At 37.8% G+C, this 19,174-nt stretch overlaps 1 protein-coding gene across 1 annotated transcript; it reads left to right on the top strand.

The window, feature by feature from the left end:
* Window positions 1-1,972: 1,972 nt before the first annotated feature.
* On the top strand, window positions 1,973-18,170 carry akirin1 (akirin 1). Its single transcript, XM_051865253.1, has 5 exons — window positions 1,973-2,354; window positions 13,843-13,989; window positions 14,914-15,048; window positions 17,524-17,595; window positions 17,738-18,170. Exons 1-5 carry the CDS (start codon window positions 2,150-2,152, stop codon window positions 17,746-17,748), a joined length of 570 nt encoding a protein of 189 aa, XP_051721213.1. The 5' UTR covers window positions 1,973-2,149; the 3' UTR covers window positions 17,749-18,170.
* The last annotated feature ends 1,004 nt before the right edge of the window (window positions 18,171-19,174 follow it).

The raw sequence follows: 19,174 nt of genomic DNA, 5'->3' as shown, positions 1-19,174 counted from the left end.
TTTTTTTAAATTTGAATAAAATGAAAACTAAAAGACTTTTCAAATCACATGAGCCAATATTTTATTCACAATAGAACATAGATAACATAACAAATGTTTAAATGGAGAAATTTTTACACTTTTATCCACTAAATGAGCTCATTTCAAATTTGAAGCCTGCTACAGGTCTCAAAAAAGAGACCTTCCAGTGTGTTATCAGCATTCAGTTCAAAAGCCAGCATCTCTGATGGTATGGGGGTGCATAAGTGCATACGGTATAGGCAGCTTGCGTGTTTTGGAAGGCACTATGAATGCTGAAAAGTATATAAAGGTTTTAGAGCAACATATGCTCCCCTCCAGAAAACGTCTATTTCAGGGAAGGCCTTGTGTATTTCAGCAGGACAATGCAAAACTGCATACTGCAGCTATTACAACAGCATGGCTTCGTTGTAGAAGAGTCCGGGTGCTGAATTGGCCTGCCTGCTGTCCAGATCTTTCACCTTTAGAGAACATTTGGCGCATCATTAAACGAAAAATACGTCAAAGACGACCACGAACTCTTCAGCAGCTGGAAACCTATATCAGGCAAGAATGGGACCAAATTCCAACACCAAAACTCCAGAAACTCATAACTTTGATGCCCAGATGTCTTCAAACTGTTTTGAAAAGAAGAGGAGATGCTACACCATGGTAAACATGCCCCCGTCCCAACTATTTTGAGACCTGTAGCAGGTATCAAATTTGAAATGAGCTCATTTTGTGCATAAAACTGTTTTCTCAGTTTAAACATTTGTTATGTTATTTATGTTCTATTGTGAATAAAATGTGTGATTTGTGATTTGAAAGTCTTTTGGATTTCATTTTATTGAAATTTAAAAAACGTCCCAACATTTCTGGAATTCGGGTTGTAATTGTATATATGTTATCAATTAGGCCTACATTACGAACTGCCGATATGTTTTACATTTTACATTATTTTCATCGGATTAAGTCAAAATTGACAAATATTGATATATAAAAGTCTGTGATATTCATATGGAGTCAGCAATGTGAAAATAACCTCACACTGTGTCTATACAGAGGTGGTTTAAATGTAAAGAGACAGTAAGGAAATTATTTCTTGTGAGTTTAAAGACTGCTTTTAGGTCTAACACAAACAAACAAACAAACACCAACATGCAAATCCAACAGAAATATGGTCATTGGCCAAATAAACTCAATAAATATTGATCAGAGTCATATGATTGTAAAGCACCAATCAGGATTAAGCTGTTGGAGGAGTAGAAATTGAAAGTTTTTCTTTTCTTAGAGTGAAAGATACTGATCCAAAAGGAGTTTAGGTAAACTGAAAGAGTTCAGTTAGCATGTAAAGATATTGTTTAAATTAGAAAAACAAATATTGACGAAAAAAGAGCAAATATTAGGCCTATATTATTATTCAAATATTATACATAATGTGTTCATATTATATATTTACCTAGGCTATTTAATATATATTCATAAGTTAGATAATGATCGTACATGGATCTTAAAATATCAAGTTAATTTATAGTAAAAGGTGTTCTTTTCTATATTCAAATAGCCTCCACCTAAAAGTCGGCGCAAGAGGCCTGTTTATACAGGAAAAGCTAAACAATGGCAAGCATAAACCTGAGTAAGTATAACTATCACTTTCATTATTAATAATCGTTTTGATTTGGAGCAACACATCGCTAGAAACTATGTTAAGAGAGGGCATTAACAAACCACGAATCACAGGTTGGGACGATTACCACTCTAGTAAATTTACTCATAAAGTAAAAAGTTATTTTACATAAAGCTTATATTTATGCAATATATTTTGAATCGTGTTAATGTTTTTGTTGCTTAGCAAACAAAATAAAGTATGATTTAATGTTATTTGAGAAAAGACAAACTTGTTTATAACATTCCCCTCTCCCCTCTCCGTGAATGGTACAGTCCTCGGCTGTGTCGTTTTAGCATTTTTGCTACAAATCTGGCACTTGGCGTTTAAACCGGTGAGCGAACAGAGGGGGGGCCGCCGACATCGTGCGAAGCTCAATAAAAACCCCGCAAAAGTCGAGTTAGAAAGGGAAATCGACGCATTTTATTATCGAAAAGGTGTCATTTTACCGTCGTTCTTGTTTATTGTCCCATTAAATCAGCGATCATGGCTTGTGGCGCGACGTTGAAGCGATCTATGGAGTTTGAGGCCCTTCTCAGCCCGCAGTCCCCCAAGCGAAGGAGGTGCAATCCTCTACCGGGGACTCCGACTACTCCTTCCCCGCAGAGATGCGGTCTTCGCCCGTCAACAGAAAGCCCGGCACACTCGATGTCGCCCCAGTCTATGGGTGGAGAACACAGGCTAACTCCAGGTGAGAAAAAGGCTTGATTCTCGCCATTTAACGTTGGTTTGTTTGACATGGAGGAGGGGAATGGGGGGTTGTTTAATCTCTGCTAACCAGCTAGTGGGTATTTGAATTTCGACAGTCCGTTAGTTTAATTCCTCCTCCAAGCTGCTTTGAGTAATACAGTTTGAGTTTCTTAATGGATGGTATGGTTGTGGTGGGTAGTTGGAATGTGCTGTAGTTAATTATGCAGTTTGGATGAATAGCTGTTTTGAGCTCGGCTAGCTAGGCTGAAAGCGGACGCTAATACAGACTAGCTGACACAGAGCTTCATTTAACTCCCATGGCTTAGTGTGAACACACGTAGTCATCGACCATTACTACCGAAAACAATACACATGACAATGTCTTTCTACAAACGCCTGGCTCTGGCCTGGATGGTGAACATTTATCTCTGCGTTCTGCCACTTAGTTTATCAGTAGGATTGAACCAGTGTGTCCAAACAAAGAGGAAAGGTGGGTATGTGCGCAAGGGTGGATTGGCATTATTTAATTTTGATTTAACAATATTATTCGAAAACACAAGTGTTCATGTTATGTGTGCATATACGTAAAATAACCCAGGCAAAAATTCGTCAAAACGTTAAGTAATTTGATATTTAACACTGATAATTTCGTTTAAGCCGTGTTTTTATGTAGTCTGTATACTTGCACTGCTTTCATATGAAACGTGTGGACCCCTTGGCGAACCCGCCCAAATCCTGCTGTTTAGGAGCCTTGTAAAACAGTCACAGCTTTAGAAAGACGTTTAAAAATATCAAAGACGACACATTGAATAAATTCGTAAACTATGAGTGAAATAACAGTAAAGTTAAGAGCAAACTCTTGCACTTTGCCATCGTTTATTTCTTAATCATAGGTGCTGTGAGTTTGCCTCCCTATCAATAGTATTGAGAATATATGCAAACTGATGATTTAGGTTCTGATTCTTAAAGGCAGGGTAGGCGATTTTGTTCCATAAACACTTTTTTTGTTGTTCTGGTTGAAAGTCTTCACATCCTGATAGCAATCACTAAGTTAAGTGGTCTAAATATATTTGTGTGTATCATCTTTGGAAGGTGTAGGACCATAAAATATTTGTCCAATCATTGCATTCGGTCCAAGTGCAATGATGCAACATCCTGTCAACATATGTATTTTTATACCTCCACACACACTGCTTGCGCAGACATTGCACGTCATCTGCGTATTTCATGCTATGCATAGTTAGACAGATGTCAGTCACTGTGCACTGCAACCGAAACAGCAGGCACCTTTACAGTTCCTCCTGAACCAAAACAACGAGCTTATGCTGCGTTCATGCCATAACTACCGTTATTTGGAAGAGATGGAAACCAATGACGTTATACTCGGAGCGGTTTGTGACTCCAATTTATGTGCTTCAATGGCAACACTATCAACGCAGAAATGAATCTGCAGCAGTAAGGTGATACAGGTCAGTGCTCGAAGTTGTTTGTTCATTATTATTGTAATGTTATGTGCTTTGAGACATGAGGTAGTTTAATGCCGTCTCTTGTGATGCTTTTGTGTGCTCCCTGCTGTATGTGTTTTTTTTTTTTTTGAAGGGTCTTATGCTTTCAAAGCTAGCTTGCTATTGCTACCCTCTCCGACAATTGCCCACCCTACCTTTAATGATTCCAGTTTGCGATACTTTGAGTTGGACATGACAAAAAGTCCTGTTAACACCAAGATGAAAATTCAGTGCTATAAATATCTGTTCAGATTAATGTTTTATGCTGTCAGTGTTTTTTTTTTTTTTTTTCTTCTCCCTCTTCCTCCTCTTTAAAGAGGGGTTCTAATCTCTTTTCCTTCGCATTGCTTTTACATAGAACTATGATTTGGCGGCACCCACACACAGATTATTTTGCTAAGCGACAATGAATGGTAGAGAAAGAATCTGGTTCTTATTTCGAAATACAAGATTACGTGTTGTTTGATAAACGCCATAGTGAATACAAAAACATGAAAATATTGTTTGACTTTTTCTCGTGACAAGCAGGTTAGAAACAGAACAGGCATTAAACAGAAGCTGCAATGGTCTTTTATTTGGGTCTGTCCCCAGCTAAAGATTTTTCTAGTCGACTAATAGTCATTCATTCAAGCCATTAGTCGACTAGTCGCACGTTTATATTAATTTAATTAGTTAAATATATATGGGGGGTGGGGTGGTTTGGGTTTCAGGGTTGAGAAAGTATATTATATGTAACATTGTTCTACATTAGAGATAAATAATAAACCATAATAATGGGCCTTTAAAATATAAATCAAGCACTCCATAAAAAGATTGCCTTAGCACACCAGCAAAAATGATAACGAATGTCAGAAAAGAACAAAGGAGGCTGTCTTGAAGGAGACTGACATTTTAATAATTTATTAATAAACTAGTGCTTTCTGAGTCCCTTTCGGTGGCAAAGATGAAGTTGACGATGCTGACTCTCAGTTCCGCAGTATAATGGATGCGTCTATAGAGAGAAATGCACCTTAAGTGAAACATGGCAAATGGCAAATGGTTCAAATGGCAAGGATGGAATGTGACCCACTTCGGTGTTTGGTAGTCTTGCCTTTGTGAAACCAAATGCCCCTTTTGTTTTCATAGAACGACCCTCTTTATCATCCTCATTTAGGTTTATGTCTCTATATGGGCACATTTGAATAGAATATTTTCTAGATCTTCCATCAGCAGCTCATAGTTTCTTATTACGAGTCGGTGTCTGATATTTCAAGCCATGTCTGAGGTTGCTTTTGTAAGTCATCTGACATTCAAACACTAAATCTTTTTGCTTCAGAATAATTAACATCTGTAATGCACGAAATCCTAAACAAAGTGAATCAAGCTCCTTGCAGGAACACACCCTGGGCTTGAGGGCACTTCCTGCCAGTTTGGGATTTTTAAATTCCCTCCTCAAAGCTTCGACAGTGTAGTGAATACAACGCCATAACTCTACACCCACTTACGCTCCCCTCCCCCCAGTCCAGTTCATCCCACACCTCCATTGTAGTCGTATTATCCCTGTTCTGTGCTTTTGGGCCTTGAATCGCTCCCCATCCTCTCTCAGGAAGCCAGTGTGATTGATTGCTTGGCTTGACCATATAAGGTTACAGTTGCTAAGTAACCTGTTGGACCTAGTCTCAGCATTTGGCAGCATTTGATACAGGCAGAGGGATTTACCTGTCATTCAAGGGGGCTGGTTTTGTCCATTGACTAGTTTGTGCATATTCCTGTAGCTGTATCTAAAACTGATAATTGCATGATCTGAACGTAATGGGTTAGTTCACACAATGTTTTCCTATATTGCTGTCATCCTTGTTTTATTCAAAACCTTTTATACTTTCCTCTGCAGTAGGGCTAATAATTATTTTGCTAACAGATTAATCAGACAGTTATTTATTTGATTAATCAAATGGAAAAATTCATGGGTGATTTATTAAAAAAATAATCCATTAATTACAAAATTGCTGCATGTTTCTTTTGATGTCTAATAATAAAGAAATTAGAAATAATACCTTATTTATAGGCGCCTTTCAAGAAGTGCAATAATGTAGGCCTATGTTTTAGTCAGAATTATTGCACTTCTGTTCTATTATGCTCGGTCTGCCTGACTCGTGTTCACTGAAGGCTGTGAAGTTGTCAGGACAAGCCTTTGCAAAATAATTTTCTAACATTAACAGATAATTGTGAACTACCCTATACATTATAACTTCTAAATAAACTATTAAGATTTCAAATAAGGATACAATAAGTTATGCACTGAGAAAAACATCTCAAACACATTAAGAGACAGATTTGTTGATTATTTTCATTATTGATTTTGGTTAGTTGTTACAGACCTATTCTCTAGAACACAAGAAAAGACCTGCTTTTGCCCATGCAATGAAAGACAGTGGGGTATAAGGGTAGAGATAAACCAAACCGACGCCAAAGAACTAGCACTGATAAAAGCCGACTGTGTTGTCGCCTGTGTCGGGGCAAAAAAAAACTGCACGTGAACACACCCAGAAAACTATAGCTGACTGTCAGCAGGCACGCGCGCTCTGCGCCTGCGTGTAAGGAGACCACTGACTTATTTTTTTCATACATATTCAAAGGGAGACCGGCGCTGCAGATATACAAACCGTAAACAAAGCAGCACGTGCTTATTGTTTTGAATATCATTCATGCTGATCACTTTCTATATTCCACTCAGCTCACGTTAATATACTTTCAGGTACAGGGCGTAAAATTAGAACAGCCTTCTGGCTGTACTGCCGTGGCTTGTTTGCTCACTGTTTAGCTATTATTCTCGCGCTTCCACTAGTTCACTAAACTGAACAGCCAATCAGAGTTCTCTCTCTCGCCCGACGCCAGTTCTACGTTATGAATCGTTATGAATCGAATTTATATATATATATATATATATATATCACACACACACACACACAGACACAGGTGCTGGTCATATAATTAGAATATCATCAAAAAGTTAATTTTTTTTATTATAAATTATTTTTAAAAATGAAACTTTCATATATTCTAGATTCCCTACATGTAAAGTAAAACATTTCAAAAGTTTTTTTTTTTTTTTTTTTTTTTTTAATTTTGATTAGAGCGTACAGCTCATGAAAGTCCAAAATCCAGTATTTCAAAATATTAGAATATTTCCTAAGATCAATCAAAAAATGGATTTGCAAAACAGAAAGTTCAAGTTCTTTAAAGTATGTTCTTTTGTGCACTCAATACTTGATCGGCAGGACATATTACAGCAAATGACTTGCTCCTAGCACAAATTACTGCATCAGTGAAGTGTGGCATGGAAGTGATCAGCCTGTGGCACTGCTGAGGCACTATTGAGCCTTCAGATCATCTGTATATTGTTGGATCGACTGTTTCTCATCTTTCTCTTGAAAATATCCCATAGATTCAGGTCAGGCATATTGGCTGGCCAATAAAGCACAGTAATATCATGCTCAGCAAACCACTTGGAAGTGGTTTTTGCACTGTGGGCAGGTGCTAAAGTCCTGCTGGAAAAGGAAATCAGCATCTCCATAAAGCTTGTCAGCAGATGGAAGCATAAAGTGCTCCAAAATCTCCTGGAAGATGGCTGCATTGACTCTGCACTTGATAAAACACAATGGACCAACACCAGCAGACGTCACGCCCCCCCCAAATCATTATTGACTTCAGAAACTTCACACTAGACTTCAAGCAGCTTAGATTCTGTGCCTCTCCAGTCTTCCTTCATACTCTGGGACCATGATTTCAACATGAAATGCAAAATTTACTTTTATCTGAAAAGAGGACTTTCGACCACTGTTCACTGTCCAGTTCTTTTTCTCCTTAGCCCAGGTAAGATGCTTCTGACGTTGTCTCTGGTTCAGAAGTGGCTTGGTAGTCCTTTTCCTGAAGATGTCTGAGTGTGGTGACTCTTGATGCGCTGACTCCGGCTTCATTCTACTCATTGTGAAGCTCTCCCAAGTGTTTGAATTGGCTTTACTTGACAGTATTCTCAAGCTTGCGGTCATCCCTGTTGCTTGTGCACCTTTGCCTACCCAATTTCTTCCTTCCAGTCAACTTTGCATTTAATATGCTTTGATATACACTGTAAACAGCCACCCCATTCAGTAATGACCTTCTGTGACTTACTCTCTTTGTGGAGGGTGTCAATGATTGTCTCCTGGACCATTGCCAAGTCAGCAGTCTTCCCCATTAGTGTGGTTTCAAAGAACAAAAGATACCCGGAATTTATACTGTAGGGATGGTCATTTAATGAAACTCAAATGTAAATATTCTAATATTTTGAGATACTGGATTTTGGACTTTCATGAGCTGTACGCTCTAATCAACAAATTAAAAAAAAAAAAAACTTTTGAAATGTTTTACTTTACATGTAGGGAATCTAGAATATATGAAAGTTTCATTTTTTAAAATAATTTACAATAAAAAAAAAATGAACTTTTTCACGATATTCTAATTATATGACCAGCACCTGTGTGTGTGTGTGTGTGTGTGTGTGTGTGTGTGTATATATATCTCCATGCATTGTATAACATGGTTTCAGTACCGATTTTTACTCTCATTTGGCGCTTTGAACCCTGGCAAACATGCTGATATTGTCCCGCAAATGGCGGCGTGAGCTTGTGCAGCTCTGTTTGAAGCAATCCGTGCATGAAATAAATGTATTAGAAAATGTAACATTTTGCAATTTTTATGTAGTGATTTAAGGCCATTTGGTGATTTCAGTTGTCATACAGTTACCAGTTACCAGCCACCCCCTTTGTCTTTTTCGAGGGATTTACCTCCTTTGGCCATCCTACACACAGGTGACTGACTGACTGCTCAAACCAACTGGAAGGGGAGCGATCGTGTTACTCTCTACACTGCACACAGCCAGAGGGATTCATGCACTTTCCGTCTTTTGAGACATAAAAAAACAGCTCATACCGCAGGAACGGTATCATGGAAATTTTTATTGGTTTTGAAACCAGTAACCGGCCCATGCCTAAAGCCAACGGTGCAGAACACACTGGGACAACTTAAAAATGCTTAAAAATGGTCCAACGTTGCCCAAAGGCCAGTCGTCGGCTTGGTGTGTCCCGGGCTTTAAACGTCATTGGACTCCATTGGCCCCAAAAACGCTGAGACTTTTTTTAAAATAGCATATTTTGTTTCACTGAAGAAAGTCATACTGGCTTGGAACAACATGAGAATGAGTAAATGACATAATTTTAATTTTTGGGAAACCTGTCCCATTTGTCTGTTTTGGTCTAAAACCCTTCAATCTAGATTAGCAATGTTGCTGTTCAACATGTAGTGTAGTCCAAACTTTGACCTGCAGAGTTTAGCCTCAATACACCTGCCTGAAAATTTCTAGCATGCCTAGTTACACCTTCATAAGCTGGTTCAAGTGTGTTTAATTGGGGTTGGAGCTAAACTCTGCCACACAGTGGCTCTCCAGGAGCAAGGATTGGACACCCCTGTTCTATTGTGATGGAAAACCTTCATTACAGGACATCAACTCAATAGTGAGGTTCTCATATACTCACTTCTAGAGTGAACACTGGGTTTGATTGTGCTTCCCCCAAACCCCCCTTTTTATTGGCCATGCAAAGTTGTGTGTTTGTACAAGTAAAATCAGATGAGAGCTGCATTGTAAACACAGGAAGTCTCTTCTGCAGTGAGGCACTCTTTTAGGTTGTAGCCACACTGTCTGCTTTGCTGGAATGCATTAGCATCAAGATAGCTGGCACCCTTTGATGGAGATGTGGAATATATTCGTTTTTCAATTAATTGTGATGCTGATGTGAATGATTCCGCATCAATGCATAAAAACAAAAGAATGGAGTTTTAGAAAGTGCAACTAAAAAGGCCTATCATACAGTTTTATTGTAAATAAAGTACTCTTATTATTAGGGCTGGGACGATACATAGATTCTCGATCGATACAATGAATCTGGATCGATTCTGATATTTTCTCTCATCGATTCTGAGCTTAGTTTTAACAGCAGATGGCACTCTCGGCTAGTTTTTAACCGCACACTCTCAAACACTCATGAAGACTATTGGACAGTGCTCGTGGGTTCAGCTGAGTCATGTAAGTGGTTAAATATACTTGCACCTCAGCTCAGAATGATTTTATGTGAGATTTGTAAATTGCTTCAACCTTTTCGAACTTTATGAATGATTATTTTAGGTTTAAGTGGTGTGTAAAGGAACTGAAAGCAGGCAGTGTACGAGTGTTTCTAAAGCACATAGTAGTGCCATCTGCTGTTTAAAAACTAAGCTCAGAAGCGTTTCAAGAGAGAATCGTGATACATATCAGAATCGCTCCAGATTCTTTGTATCGTGAATCAAGATTCAATGTATTGTCCTAGGCCTACTTATTATAGGCTATATTAATAAAAAAAGTTGCGTGTCTTGCGTTTGTTTTGGTTTTTATGAAAACATGCATAAAATACATTGTGGGATATGCTTGATGTTAAGCACAGTGAGTGACGAAAGATCATAATGCGTTTCTCATGCTGACTGACACCTGAAGCATGCACACAGAAATGCTCAGCAGCATGCAATCCTGAATTCAGTTCTCTTTAGCACCGTATTGCGCTTCAACGGTCAGATACACACATTTATTTAAAAATATCTGTCTTGGTGAGTATTCACGTAAACGTTGTCTGTTATGTCTTAAGTGAACAAACAGTTTGGAGAAAATCTGATGTGAAACATTATATTAGATCCATGCATTAATCCATGCATCCATGCTTAATATAATAAACATGTTGCTGTCTTTTAATGTTAATCAAACAGTAAAAGTCACTGGTCTTGACTTGACTTTTGTAGCTTTTTAATAATAATCAGTTTATTTGTAATTAATACACTAAAGTCTTTGCAGTGGTTATTTTACATTTGTCTATTCAATTTCTGTATTTATGCTTGTTAAATTGTTTCTTAGTTTCTTCTTTGGACTTTCAAACCTCAAATGGTTAACCCTGGCTCATTGCAAACCTCGCGTAAACAGAATCCTGGGTTATTTTGCCTTGCGTTACTTATAATTTACCCAGGGTTAACATTAACGATCAATCCTGTATTAATACGCTGCCATTTCACTCTGTATTTTCCTAAACCTTGGGTTAACAGCCTTATTTGCATATTTGCAGTATCTGTCACTGATTGGACGAACGCTGCATGCAATGTTTACATAAAGGCTCTAACATATATATATATATATATATATATATATATATATATATATATATATATATATATATATATATATATATATATATATATATATATATATATATAATGCATACGCATCTATAATATGTTTTGTAGAAAGTAAATAAAATAGACAGTTAGGCTAATGTATGGTTCTGTCGATGTATACGCATTCTGTCTTCCTGTAAACTTTGTTCAGTGCGAGTGCCGCATGCTCTATATGACCAGTCATTTACGCCGTCATCATCCTGGTGTTGACAGCGCAAGCGCAGGTGAGACCTGAACAGCACACGTTGCTATCTGTGTTTAAACTAAACTCATTTAAGACTTGCTAATTTAAACATTCGTGTGCAATTCGTGAAAGAGAACTTACACGCGGGCTGTGAGATGATTTGCGCACTCATCTGAAGCGCACGCGGAAGCGCGTGTACAGCGCGCAAATATTGAGGTCTCTTTCAAGTCTTGTGCTTGAACGGACAAATTCACACAAAATTGTCAACATGCCCGTCTTGGCGAGTATCCTAGCAAGCATAGTAGGTTATGTCTTAAGTGAACTTATACACTCGAGAAAGAACGAATGTGTTTAGTATCAGTGTACTGATTACTGTATGTCTTAAAGAGACAGCAGCCCTTGCGTTTCCTGCGGTCTGACTGTGTTTTTAATGTTAATCAAACAACAAAAGACAAGGAAATCACTCATTTCTTATGACCGAATAGTAACTTAATAATTAATAAAGATTGATCTTTATTTAATTTATACAGTGAAGATTACATGCAATGTTTTACATTTGATTAGCTACTTTATTCTATTTCTGCACCTGAAACTGGATACATGGAAAAACCTGAAAAGCTTTATTTATTTGAATCTTTGTTTTACTGTATTTATCTGTACTGTTTATTTCTTATATTTTCTTTATTTTTTTTATTTGACAGTAGTGTTTTATCTGAACATAGCACATACCAAACCGCACTGAAACCGTGAGACTAAAACCGTGATACAAACCGAACCGTGAGTAATCTAAACCGTTGCACCCCTTAATTTTTTTTATATATATATATAAAAAATATAAAAATAAAATATACAATATACTGCCGAGTGTGCTATTAAGAATTTTTCCTAAATAGAATTTTTGGACTATAAAGGTAAGAATGAATGGGTCTTTTTCACTCCAGTTGTTGTTTTTCAGTTTCTATTTGACAGTTTTCCTCTCAAATGCTGAAACTACTGTTTATACAACACATTGTTTTTCTGTGACTGTCCAAAGTAAATATGAGAGACGCTATTGGTTGTTGGTTGCTAAGCATATAGTCTTCACATTCTAACACATTCGTTTCACACTGTACAAGATTGCCACCGCAATAACACCAAGTAAAAAGCAGAGCGAACCTCTTTTTTTAAAGTGTGAAATGTTCCTTTACCCAGGGTTGAAAGCGGTGTTTAGAACGATGATAACCCCGGGTTCAGCTCCTTGTTAAAAAAAAAAGCCCTGTATTTTATTTGTTCTACTGAATGTGATTTGCATCTTTGTTCTTATTTTTAATAACAAATAACAGTACTGTATTGTGATTATTATTAATAAAAGTGGAGATGCAGCATCAGGATACATTGAGAATTTTCATAATTTAATCGTTACCCTCTGAATCGTAATCAAATGAGGTAAGTGAAGATTCACACCTCTACCCCATTAATAATAATTCTTCTTCTGCTTCTTCTTCTGCTTCTTCTTCTAGAAGGGGGGGAAACTCTGAGCTCCCCACCCAAGATAAGTGATGCAGGCGTAGCAGATAGATGTGCACTTGTGTTTCTGTCCACCCTTGAAGCTTTAAATGACCTACATTCAGGAAGCTGAGACTCTCAACCTACAAATTCTCACTTTTGTGATGAATTAAGATGATTATAGAAGATAATTTTAAAGAGTTTGGCTCATGGAAGTCATGCTGGTTTCTAATACTCAGTTTTGATTCATCTGTTGGTGTTAAAGATTAGGACAGGGGACTAAACCCAACCCAGTTTTTCTAGAAAGGGACTCGGGAGGTTCATGGTTGCATTGCTGCCCTCCACATTGCAGTCCCATCACCCAGATTCAGTTACCAGAAATAAGCCTGACCCTCCACAAAGCCAAACGAAACTAACCTGCATCCCATTTTGTCCCTTATGCAGCGTGTGTTAGTGACGTTGTCAGTGTACCATTGTGACTGATTGTAAAACTGAAGTGAAACTTATTTCTTCACTCTATTCGTCATGGGACCCATGCTGAAAGCAGGATATCCTCTGTGCATTGTGTGCGGTGGCTGAAATAAAGCCAATGATTGCTGTTGGTTTTTCTTCACCTCATCGTTTAAGATGATTGAAAATAGGCCCCGATATACTTGCGGCAAAGTTTTGCTCTGCTTAAAGTTTAAAATACTTGAGCAGAAGTATACTGTTAGGGAACATCCTGACATCTCCCATAACAAAAACACAACAAAAATGACAGCGGTGAGAGAACCACAGTAAAGAAAGCATCTGATAATGGCACTGTGGACCTGTTTGAAGGTGTTTATGGTATGAAATTGTCCAGAAAAGTTCACTTTGGCAAGCTGTTTCAAACTCCCGAAACCAACTCCAAACGAACTTCATTTTGGCCTGATTTTGTTTAAAATAATGACATCACACCAGTTCGTTCTTCAAGTTTATCAGGTCTTTAGGGGGAAGTCTTCTTTTCTTTATGTAAGCTTAATTAAAATCTTTCTAAACTCTCGATTGTCTTCCTTTAACCCCAACAGAGCAGATCTTCCAGAACATTCGTCAGGAGTACAGCCGCTACCAGAGGCGACGGCAGTTAGAAGGGGCCTTCAACCAGAGTGAGCCCTGCAGCTCCACTGATATCCAGAGCTCCAGTCCCGCCCTCACCTCCCCCAGCTCTCCCACAGGTCAGTCCACTCAACCTCATGTCCATTGAGAAGCTTACCATTTATCAGCCTTTAGACTTTGGGTGCCCAATCCTGTTCCTGGGGATCTACCTTTCCACAGAGTTCAGTTCCAACCCTGCTCCAGCACACCTGTCTGTAATTATTAAAGTGTTAGTTTCCCCAAAAATGATTACTTCATTAATTAATCACCCTCATGTCGTTCCAAACCCGTAAGACTTTAATTCACCTTCGGAACACAAATGAAGATCTTTTTGATGAAATCTGAGAGCTTTCTGTCCCTTCATAGACAGCTATGCAGTTGCAACTTTGATGCTTCAAAAAGTTCATGAGGAGGTTGTAAAACTAATACATATAATACAAATGTTTTTAATATACACTACCGTGCAAAAGTTTGGGGTCCATTAGATTTTATTTTTAAAGAAATTAATACTTTTATTCAGCAAGGATCCATTAAATTGATCAAAAGTGACAGTTAAGATTTTTTTTTATTTCAAATAAATGCTGTTCTTTTGGACTTTCTATTCTTTGAAAAATCTGGAAAAGAAAGGTTTCCGCAAAAATATTAAGCAGCACTGTTTTCAACATTGATAAATATTTCTTGAGAACCAAATTAGCATTTTAGAATGGTTTCTGACAGAAGACTGGAGTAATGCTGCTGACAATTCAGCTTTGCCATCACAGGAATAAATTACATTTTAAAATACATTAAAATGGAGAAGTTATTTTGAATTGTACACAGTAATGCTGTTTTTACTATACTTTTGATCAAATAATTGCAGCTTTAGTGAACATAAGAGACTTGTCTAAAAGACATTAATAAAAATCTTACCATCCCCAAAACTTTGAACAGTAGTATAGATATTTTGTGAATTGAATGTATAGTGACATGGTCAAGAATGGATATTCAGAGTTGTGTGTTTTTAGGTGCCTCATCATTGAAGAAGGATCAGCCACTGTTCACACTGAGGCAGGTTGGCTATTTGTGTGAGCGCCTTATCAAAGATCACGAGGAGAAGATCCGTGAAGAGTATGAACAGATACTGAACACAAAGCTTGCAGGTACAACACATTGCAGATTCCACACAGTGCTGTATTAGCTTTATTAATTTCATGCCTTTCTCATTGGGATAAAAGCACAAATTTATGTGTATAGACCTTGTACACCAGAGAAACAACTGTGCAGCCATCTTTAGAATTTTGTCTTTGAACTTTCATTTTTGAGGTAGCTCTGTATATTTCTATGGCATCACTGTCGAATAGTAATTAGCTGGTGAAGTGGATTTACTTATTGTAAAGTTAAGGAAAGTTATCATGAGCATTGTAATGTTTGAAGTGGCTGTCATAAGAAATGTCAGTAGACTGAAGATTTTAAAACGAGCTGTTCATTCATGAATCTGTAAACCGCAAGACAACACGACAAGTGCAGCAGTGGAAAGGGTGGGGGCTACATAAGGTTAATTTTTTTTTTTTTTTTTTTAAATGGACTACTTGCACAACTACTTCCACATTCTAATTAGTATTGCTCGAGGGTTTCCTGTCAGCGTTCAACGCACTTGTATACAGAGAGCTTCTCATGAAAACGCAGATTACTACGTTTTAGGGCTGCCAAGTGTTTTTTTTTTCAACAATTAATCATTCTCTGTATTAACATGAATTATCTTCAACCTGCTAAAATGTTTACAAATATATTTCCCTTCCAAATGCGCATTCTGAATAATATATTTCCCCACTAACCTGTTGCAGTCCAGTGCTCGTCTTCTCATTAAGTGTTTTTCTCTTTGAACTTTAATTTGGCTGAAACACCCTTACAAAAGCAAATCATGGTTTTACTATAGTAAAAGTGTAGTAACTATGGGTGACAACGCCTTATTACGATGGCTAGACTATTTTACGTTACAGTTATAATTGTTCTGCAACAAAGACAAGTTAAAACTGACAAGAATTGCTGATTCCATCCTGGCAATCTGTTAACAATGACAGTCACTGTAAGTCCGCTAGCACCGTTAGCATCGTGCGCTAGCTGCTTTCTGACTGTAAACGAGCAGCGAAGAGCCTACAAGACATTCACAAAGAAGCCAAGCTGACGATTAAACAGCAGTATAACTTGCCTTTCATATAATAGTTACAATTAATCAAACACCCTTATGAAGGCGAACCATGGTTTTACTATAGTAAAAGTGTAGTAACTATGGTTAATTTTCGTAAGCGCAGTATTGCTTGTCTGCGTTGGTGCTCTTGTTCCAATGTTTGAAATGGCTGAATGAATGTGAGGTAACTGCCTTTTAAATATTAATCTTCAAGAATAACGCAATGACAGCGTGACTACTTGGAATATTAGTAGTTTTTTTTTTTTTTTTTTTTTTTATATATATAAACGAATTTGCCAAGGGCCAAATTGTGAATAAACATCTCCAAAACTGCAGCTCTTGTGGGGTGTTCCTGGTCTGCAGTGGTCAGTATCTATCAAAAGTAGTCCAAGGAAGGAACAGTGGTGAACCAGCGACAGGTCATCAGCGTCCAAGGCTCATTGATGCACGTGGGGAGCGAAGGCTGGCCCGTGTGGTCTGATCCAACAGATGAGCTACTGTAGCTCAAATTGCTTAAGAAGTTAAAGCTGGTTCTGATAGAAAGGTGTCAGAATACACGGTGCATCACAGTTTGTTGCGTATGGGGCTGCAGACCAGTCAGGGTGCCCATACTGACCCCTGTCCACCGCCGAAAGTGCCAACAATGGGCATGTGAGCATCAGAACTGGACCACGGAGCAATGAAAGAAGGTGGCCTGGTCTGATAAATCACGTTTTCTTTTACATCACTTGGATGGCCGAGTGCTTGTGCGTCGCTTTCCTGGGGAACACATGGCACCAGGATGCACTATGGGAAGAAGGCAAGCTGGCGGAGGCAGTGTGATGCTTTGGGCAATGTTCTGCTGGGAAACCTTGGGTCCTGCCATCCATGTGGATGTTACTTTGACACGTACCACCAACCTAAGCATTGTTGCAGACCATGTGGCCTCTTTCGGCCAGATAATGCACCCTGCCACAAAGCAAAAATGGCTCAGAAATGGTTTGAGTAGCACGAGTTTGAGGTGGTCTCAATCCAATCAAGCATCTGTGGGATGTGCTGAACAAACAAGTCCGATCCATGGAGGCCCCACCTCTCAACTTGCAGGACTGAAAGGATCTGCTGCTCACATCTTGGTGCCAGATACCACAGCACACCTTCAGGGGTCTAGTGGAGTCCATGCGTTGATGGTTCAAGGCTCTTTTGTAAAAGTGGGACCAACACAATATTAGGAAGGTGGTCATGTTATGCCTGATCAGTGTATATAGACATAACTGAGCAGTATTATTTTAAACCAGATATGCGTCACGAGGATCAGTGCAAGTAGTCCATAGACCATAGTATCATGTGTTTATTTATTTCCCCCTCCCCCCCATGCTACATTGCTATGTTTTCTGGTTTCACCACTGTTTTAAATTTATGGCTGAATTGTATTCTTAACGTGTTGTTTTTGTTCCTTTTCACCTTTAAGAACAATACGAGTCCTTCGTGAAATTCACACAGGATCAGATTATGCGAAGATATGGCGCCAGGCCTGCAAGCTGTAAGTATATTAACTTCCTCTATTAGCAGCCAATTAACATTCTTTCATAAATTTTGTCTGTTTGTTGCAGTATAAAAATAATTGTTGTTAATTTTCAGTTGTACCATTTTTGTCCAAATGCTGATTGTCTCTTTATTTTCAGATGTGTCTTGAAGAACAGTATAGATGGTACTAGCCAACCCTCAGCAGCTGGTTGCTATAGAACCAGCCCCCTTCGTTTCACTTGAAATTTCTTCCTTCCACTTTTGATTCTTTCCCCCCCTCCCTTTAAAATGCTTGGGTGCCATGGTCTATCCACATTTAACTCATTTTTATTGCTGAACTGTTACTGATGGCCCAACACCAAATATGCATATCTAGATGCATTCTAAGGTTTAATCTCTTTTAGAATTTGTGGGAAAAGATGTCAAACTACCGCTGTAAAAAAGCTTGGCTGATGCGATCATCTCTGTATAATGTAATGTGACTGACCTGCAGCAGATATACCAGACTCTCTCCCTCTATCCTTCAGTCTGTTTTTTAACTCTCCAACTTTTTTTTTCTTTTTTGACAAATAAAAGATCTGTGATAAGTCAGCATTTGTATTGCTTCTGTTCTTTCTTGCAAATAATTTGTAATGAACTTGTATTGTGTTGCATATCAATTTACTCAAAAGTGGATTATCTTTCATTAGCTACTCGCATTCATGTCTTTCCAAACACGACTTTCTGCTGTGGAACACAAAAAGATATTTTAAATAATGTCATAGTTTGTCTTCTCCATTGATTTAATATTAATGCTGCACTAAAGTTGTTAAACCACCGTGGGAAAAAAGTTACATCTCCATGAAAGTGGTTCATATGATAAATTGTAAGTGTTCTGGAGTCTTGATGGGTAAATGATGGGTGTGATGGGTAAATTCAAGTTTTTTTTTTTTTTTTTTTTTTTTGTTTGTTTATTTATTTTTTTTAACAAATTGAATTCTTGTAGTGTTTGAGAGGATGGCATTAATAGCTCACTGGATATAAAATTATCAGTGAATAACACAATTATGTTCCTCAAAGCTATTGAATGGCCTTAGAAGACTTGGAATGTAGTGCATGCTACGTGTAAAAGACTATTATACTTTTTTGTTTTGTTTTTTTTGCTTGTGTTTGGTCACCATTTACTTGTCATTGCATAGAAAAAAATTGACTAGGACTTAGAAAAAAAGATTTCTATTTCAAATTAATGCTATTCATGAAAGATTCCTGAAAAAACTAACATGATTTCCACAGCACAACTGTTTTCAATATTGATAAATGTTTCTTGTGTGCCAATTCAGCATATTAGAATGATTTCTGAATGATCATGTGACACTGAAGACTGGAGTAATGATGCTGAAAATTCAGCTTTGCTATCACAGGAATATATTACATTTTAAAATATATTTAAATAGAAAACCATTAAAAAACACGTTTGTACTTTTGTTTTCTGCAGAAGATGATCTCATACGGGTTTTGAAACGCAAGTATGAGCAAAATTTTCTTTTTTGTCCAATTATCTCTTTAAAAAACCTGAATGTTGATTGTACTGGAAATGGCGACATCTAGTGCTCATA

This window comes from Ctenopharyngodon idella, chromosome 16, assembly GCF_019924925.1.
Source record: "Ctenopharyngodon idella isolate HZGC_01 chromosome 16, HZGC01, whole genome shotgun sequence".
NCBI classification, from domain to species: domain Eukaryota; kingdom Metazoa; phylum Chordata; class Actinopteri; order Cypriniformes; family Xenocyprididae; genus Ctenopharyngodon; species Ctenopharyngodon idella.
This window is presented reverse-complemented; position numbering and strand designations above follow the sequence as displayed.

Coding starts and splice junctions, on each gene's coding strand:
- akirin1 (XM_051865253.1), top strand. CDS start 2,150: ATGGCTTGTGGCGCGACGTTGAAGCGATCTATGGAGTTTGAGGCCCTT. Junction 13,990..14,913: donor CTCCCCCAGCTCTCCCACAG/GTCAGTCCACTC, acceptor GTGTGTTTTTAG/GTGCCTCATCATTGAAGAAG. Junction 15,049..17,523: donor ACTGAACACAAAGCTTGCAG/GTACAACACATT, acceptor TTCACCTTTAAG/AACAATACGAGTCCTTCGTG.